Source organism: Rhinopithecus bieti, unplaced genomic scaffold (genome assembly GCF_001698545.2).
Source record: "Rhinopithecus bieti isolate Rb0 unplaced genomic scaffold, ASM169854v2 scaffold_39870, whole genome shotgun sequence".
In the NCBI taxonomy this organism is placed as follows: Eukaryota; Metazoa; Chordata; class Mammalia; order Primates; family Cercopithecidae; genus Rhinopithecus; species Rhinopithecus bieti.
Genome location: NW_016817144.1, coordinates 193,271 through 200,485, shown reverse-complemented (window position 1 = coordinate 200,485; position 7,215 = coordinate 193,271). Strand labels below are relative to the sequence as shown.

At 39.2% G+C, this 7,215-nt stretch overlaps 1 protein-coding gene across 1 annotated transcript in view; it reads left to right on the top strand.

Moving 5' to 3' along the window:
* LOC108517730 (nucleosome-remodeling factor subunit BPTF-like) overlaps positions 1–7,215 on the top strand; it is a 39,240-nt gene that overhangs the window by 16,341 nt on the left and 15,684 nt on the right. The window contains exons 3-4 of the mRNA XM_017855820.1: positions 3,809–4,012; positions 4,544–4,732. Coding sequence (XP_017711309.1) covers positions 3,809–4,012; positions 4,544–4,732 — 393 coding nt within the window. The remainder of the gene's footprint in view (positions 1–3,808; positions 4,013–4,543; positions 4,733–7,215) is intronic.

Genomic DNA, 7,215 nt, shown 5'->3' with positions numbered 1-7,215 from the left:
ATACAAACACACACGTCTACCTTAGGAGAGTTTAATCCTATTTTTGATAGTTCAATTTTTCTACTCCATTTTTCCTCAACATTTTACGAAAAATTTCAAATGTACAGAGAAGTTGAAAGAATTATACAGTTACCAGCCTGATCAACATGGCAAAACCCCGTCTCTACTAAAAATACAAAAATTAGCTGGGCCTGGTGGCACGTGCCTGCCATCCCAGCTACTTGGGAAGCTGAGGCAGGAGAATCACTTGAACCCAGAGGTGGAGGTTGCAGTGAGCTGAGATCGTGCCACTGCCCTCCTGCCTGGGCAACAGAGTGAGACTTTGTCTCAAAAAAAAAAGAAAAAGAAAAAAAAAGAATGATATAGTAACTACTCATATATTCATTGTCTAGATCTATACTTTATATATTTGTAGCTAAATATACAGCTTACTATATTTGCTTTATCCTGTACCATGGTACAGGTAATTATGGTAATTATGAAATGCTTTATTTTCCTTATTTGAAGGAAGTTTATTTTTAGAAGAATTTTTTCTAAGTAGAGATGGTTTCTAAAATCTGGTAGGTTAATTCTTTGTTTAGTTTTGAAAAATGTTCATGCAAAGTGTAGAATATACTTGTTTATAGAATATGCATATTTAGTATAGATGAGATACAATGTAATTTTTTTTCTTTTTTTTTCTTTTCTTTTTTTTTTTTTTTTGAGGCGGAGTCTGTCGCCCAGACTGAAGTGCAGTGGCGCGATCTCGGCTCACTGCAAGCTCCGCCTCCCGGGTTCACGCCATTCTCCTGCCTCAGCCTCCTCGTCTGGCTAGTTTTTCATATTTTTTAGTAGAGATGGGGTTTCACCGTGTTAGCCAGGATGGTTTCGATCTCCTGACCTCGTGATCCGATCCGCCCGTCTCGGCCTCCCAAAGTGCTGAGATTACAGGCTTGAGCCACCGCGCCCGGCCCAATGTAATTTTCTTTCATCCTTTAATGTTTTTCTCTGCTGAACATTTTGGGTCTGTTTTATTTTTTTTGTTGTTGTTGTTTTGTTTTGTTTTCTGAGACAGAGTCTCGCTCTGTCACCCAGGCCGGAGTGCAGCGGTATGATCTCGGCTCACTGTAACCTCTGTCTCTTAGGTTCAAGCAGTTCTCTTGTCTCAGCCTCCCAAGTAGCTGGGATTACAGGCGTGTGCCACCACTCCTGGCTAATTTTTGTATTTTATGTAGAGACGGGGTTTCACTATGTTAGGCTGGTCTCAAACTTCTAGCCTCAAGTGATTCACCTGCCTTGGCCTCCCAAAGTGCTGGGATTACAGGTGTGAGCCACTGCACCCGGCCCTGTTTTTGGTCTATTTTTCTTACGGCTATGATTGCCATACTTTTTGAACCTGAAACTAGTATAAATGTATGTATGTATATACACATATATACATACACACATATATTAAGAGTGTTTAACAATACAGACTGTTTGAAATTAGAATCTTTATAGAAAATCAGAGAAGTATGGTTATGCAACTTGTGCTTTTCAACCAATTTAAATGGTCTAAACTTAGTAAGCAATTAGAACAATTTTTTTGGTTTTATTTTCATTCAATATCACTGGGAAAGTAGGAAGGATGTACAATGATTTGGTTATGAAAAGCTATAGGGTGTAGTTATGTTTCAAAGATGGCCAGGCGTGGTGGCTCATGCCAGTAATCCTAGCACTTTGAGACGGGTGGATCACTTGAGGTCAGGTGTTTGAGACCAGCATGGCCAACATAGTGAAACCCATCTCTACTAAAAATACAAAATTAGCCAGGTGTGGTGGTACATGCCTATAGTCCCAGCTACTTGGGAGGCTGAGGTGGGAGAATAACTTGAACCCAGGAGGCGGAGGTTGCAGTGAGTCAAGATCGCTCCACTACGCTCCAGACTGGCCAACAGAGTGAGACTCTGTCTCAAAAAAAAAAAAAAAAAAAAAAAAAGAAAAGGAAATCTGTTCCTCTAAGAAAGACAGATAATCGGTAACTACGTTTTCTTTTTCCAAATAAAATGTTCTTTAAAATATAGTAATTAAGGGCTGGGCACTGCTCATGCCTGTAATTCTAGTGCTTTGGTAGGCCGAGGCAGGGGGAGTTCAAGACCAGCCTGGGCAACATAATGAGACTCCATCTCTATTTTAAAAAGTTTAAAAAATTAGCCAGGTGTGGTGACACGTACCTCTATTTCCGTCTACTTCGGAGGCTGAGGTGGGCGGATCACCTGAGTTCAGGAGTTCAAGACCAGCCTGGCCAACGTGGTGAAACCCCATCTCTACTAAAAATACAAAAATTTGCCGGGTATGGTGACAGGTGCCTGTAATCCCAGCTACTTGGGAGGCAGAGGCAGGAGAATCGCTTGAACCTGGGAGGCAGAGGTTGCAGTGAGCCAGGATTGCGCCATTGCACTCCAGCCTGGGTGACAAGAACAAAACTCTGTCTCAAAAAAAAAAGTAAAGAAAAAGAAAAACTGTGTTTCTTCTTATTCACAAATAGTGTACTCTAGTTGGTAAATTTATTTTTATGAGGAAACAGTTTAGCAATTCCAAAACTATTTTACTGTGTACTAGGAATGAACAAATAACTAGATATATTTTAATGTGAGCCAGATTTCTCACTGTCAGAGAAGTTACAAATAAGCAAGTGGCAATGGTAAATGAATCCTACACAGACACATAGGCTTTCAGTCATACACATATATGTCCACACAAATAAATACAGAAATAATATAGATGTGTATATTTATGACTACATTTCTTAGCTCCGTTGGCTGAGAGACTCTAGAATAGCAACACCACAGTAGTAACAAGCACACCAAGCACCTAGATTGTGACTTGTCACATCATTCTCCAATTTGTTCTTCAAAAAAGAACAAAGACTCCTTGGAGAGATGGTGGGTTTTAGGGCTGGGGCAGGGAAAATACAAGGTGAGCCCAGAGCATCTTGTAATACTGGAAAGTGAGAAAATGCTGGCTGGCTGGCTGGCTGGCTGGATGGATGGATGGATGGATGGATGAATATGTGTCAAAAGGACACTGGACTTGGAAAAAGTTCCCAGTGGCCAAAGCTGAAACAATTTGTGCAACAAAATTAAAAGTGATAGTATTACATGATAAACCAAAGAATATAATTAATATCCATGAATCCATACTGATACACCGTGTGTTCTGTACACTGTGGTCCTTTTATATCCCATGGTCTATAATGTGCCATAGTATCACTCTGTCTAAGTTGAAAGAGGGTAAGTGTACTTAGAGACTTAGTGACTTTCAGAACAGTTAAGGGACTTCAGAAAGAAAGTTGTTTCCAAAAGGGCCTCTGTTTTCTCTTCTTACAGTTGAGGAAACGATGGCCTGGAGAGGTTAGGTAGCTCGCCCAAAGTCACACAGCTAATCCAAGTCAGATTTACAGTGGGTTTTGGGTTTCTAGGTTTTGATCACTACAGTGTGCTGCCCAGACTGTGGGTCTATGTCACCTTGTAGTTTTTGTCATCTGTCACAAATACCTATATCAAGCCTATATTGTAAAAAGATAGACTAATTTTACTTTTTTTTAAAAAAAAAAAGTAGAGCCCATAATTAGCATGTATTTTCTAGAGGTGAAGGTACACCAAACTGATTGAATTCTGTAAACACAATTTTGTTTGTAATCTTGATTCTTATTTCATAGATCTAATGCTTTAAAATACTTAATTTTCCTCTTTAATAACCTGTATTGAAACTCTTAAGTGACATTTGTGGTACTGTTCTGTTTGGTTATATATGGGAATGATTTTTTTGTTTGTTTTACACGTTATAGAAGAAATTTTGGAATCCATAAGAGTCAAAAAGGGAGACATTGATAATGTTAAAAGCCCAGAAGAAACAGAAAAAGACAAGAATGAGACTGAGAATGACTCTAAAGATGCTGAGAAAAGTAGAGAAGAATTTGAAGATCAGTCCCTTGAAAAAGACAGTGACGACAAAACACCAGATGATGACCCTGAGCAAGGAAAATCTGAGGGTAAAAAAATTACTTGATTAAAAAGTTCATCAGTGTTATTTGTGAAACCTCCAGTTTTACTTGCAAAATGAAAGTGAAATATTGTAAGCAACTACCTAGTTTAATATTTCTAAAGAGATCAAGATACCATCCCCTCTTGTAACATGTGTAACAATTGTAATGAGTTTTACGTATTAGTGAATTTGCTATAATGTTATATTCATGTCTCTATACTTCCCATTAGTTTGCCATTTCCCTATGAAAAAGTACTATTTTTTATATTATACCAGAATATACACTTTTGAATGTGATGAAATATGTTCATTTTTATATTAATTAGTTAAGCATTCTTAATATATTATTAAGTATTCTTAAATACTCTCTGGATTACCTATTGCAGCAATATCTGAGAATCTAATTGCTTTAAAATAGCCATCCAACGGAAACAGGATTTTTGGTGATTGATCATTTAGTAGTTGACTGAATGTGGCCATTTGCCCTGAAGCAATTTTAAAGAATATCTTTAAAGTTTTGTTGTGCATTTTGCTGTAGAGCCAACAGAAGTTGGGGATAAAGGTAACTCTGTGTCAGCAAATCTTGGCGACAACACAACAAATGCATCTTCAGAAGAGACTAGTCCCTCTGAAGGGAGGAGCCCCGTGGGGTGTCTCTCAGAAACCCCTGATAGCAGCAACATGGCAGAGAAGAAGGTGGCATCTGAGCTCCCCCAGGATGTGCCAGGTACAGAGGGCAGCATATCAATGCCTCTGTAATGGGGGGGAATCCTTCCCTTTTGTAGTAAAAGCCGAATGTCACCTAAAACTTTAAACTATGTGTTCATTCATGCTGCTTGCTTACAGTGCCATCCCTGTTTGCTAAGTTGTCACCTAACATTTGGAGTTGGATAAATGTCCTCGCAGTTAGTGCTTGAAACTCATCATAATTTTCATGCTTCTTAAACTTCATTTAGCTGGTTTTGTTTAATAGATTTATTTTTATATTTTATCACCAGACCATAGTGGCAGATATTTTGGTTTTAATTACTTATGTACTAATGGCTCAATGTTGAATGATCTGACCTTTCCAGTTCTGTAGATACTAACAAATTAATTTTATGTTTGCATGTGCTCATGTAATATTTATAACATTTCATATTGTAGTGTCATGGTAGAAAATCATTATCACAGAACATTGTTGTCAGATGTATTTTGACATAAACATGTAAGTTGACCAGTAATTCGTATTTTCAGTTTTTGAAATTAAAGTTATACTCCAAGTAAGTTGTAGCACACCAAGAATGTCCTGTTGCATAACATGAAGGATTTTGACAACCTGCAGTTCTTATGGGGACGACTTCCATTTGAGTACTGGTCAACAGTGAGCTGTGTTGCTGAAAACACCAGTTTTAACAGGGCGCTACAGATAGGGATGTAAGTGTAAGCTCCAGAAGAACCACAGCAATCAGCAGTAAGTTCACCGTATTTTATACTGATGAGAGATTGGTCATTAAGATCAAGAACAGGGCCAGGTACGGTGGTTCACACCTGTAATCCCAGCACGTTGGGAGGCCAAGGCAGGTGGATCACCTCAGGTCAGGAGTTGGAGACCAGCCTGACCAACATGTTGAAACCCCGTTACCGGATTTTAAAGAGGAGTTTGGTACTTTGGTAAAGTAGATAAACATTTTAATAGGTCTCCAACTTCAGAATATACTAACGGGGATATATCAGTGACCAAAATAGATAAGGCCTGGGCCCTTGGTGACTTACATTCTAGTGAGCAATAGACAGACCTAATAGAGTTCTGACCTTCAGAGAGAATTACCTGCTTCCTTCTGTTTCTGTGGCTCTCCATGCAGTTATTTATTCAGCAGATATTTATTGAGTGCCTACAATGTGCCTGGCAATGTGCTGGACACTTTGTGATGTCCCTGGACCAAACTCATGTTACAACTGTTTACTACCTATTGTCAGTGGATGAGATGCCTTGTTAGAAGAATTGGGGTGGGAGAATTATTCATGGCAGATTAAGAGCAGTAGCCGTGATATAGAAGACATCTTACTTGGTTTTCTTTTCTAAACTTTCAGAATGTATTTAGATACCTAATTTAATGATTAAAACTTATCGACAAAAGATACTGTCAGATTGGAAAGCATTTTGGATGGAAAGATATTTTTGGTCAAGTTTTTTTTTTTTTTTTTGAGAGAGTCTTGCTCTTTCACCCAGGCTGGAGTGATCACAGCTTACTGCAGACTTGACCTCCCAGGCTCAAGTGATCCTCCCACCTCAGCCTTCAAAGTAGCTGAGACTACAGGTGTGCACCACCATGCCCAGATTATTTATTTATTTATTTAGTAAGTAAGTATGTAGAGACAAGGTCTCACTGTGTTGCCCAGGCCAGTCTCCAACTCCTGGGCTCAAGCCATCTTCCCACCTCGGCCTCTCAAAAGTGCTAGAATTGCTGGGCGCGGTGGCTCACACTTGTAATCCCAGCACTTTAGGAGGCCGAGGTGGGCAGATCACGAGGTCAGGAGATCGAGACCATCCTGGCTAATACAATGAAACCCCGTTTCTACTAAAAATACAAAAAATTAGCCGTGCGTGGTGGCGGGTGCCTGTAGTCCCAGCTTGGGAGGCTGAGGCAGGAGAATGGCGTGAACCCGGGAGGTGGAGCTTGCGGTGAGCAGAGATCACGCCACTGCACTCCAGCCTGGGCGACAGAGCAAGACTCTGTCTCAAAAAAAAAAAAAAAAAGAAAAAAGGGCTGGGATTACAGGCATGAGCTACTGCATCCAGCAACTTTAAAAAATTGAAATGTAACCTGCAGTCAAGTTTATAAATATTAAGTGAATAACTTGATGGATGTTTACAAAGTTAACACATCTGTGTAACCATATCATGCCCCACTACACCTAGCCCAACAAGGGTACTAACTATTCTGACTTCTATCACCACTGATTAGTTTGCCTTTTCTAAAATATTTACTGGAACCATGCAGTATATACTCTTTGATGCCTGATAGCTTTTTTTCCCACCTCAACAAAACATCAATGAGAGCCATCCAGATGTTGCTAGGAGTAGCAGCTTATTCTTTTTTATTGCAGTATGATATTCCATTATATAGACATGTCTTGCTTAATTCTTGTTACATTTTGGTGGTTATTTTAATGGTTTTTGGTTTGGGACCATTATGAATAATACTATTATGAATGTTTTACATGTTT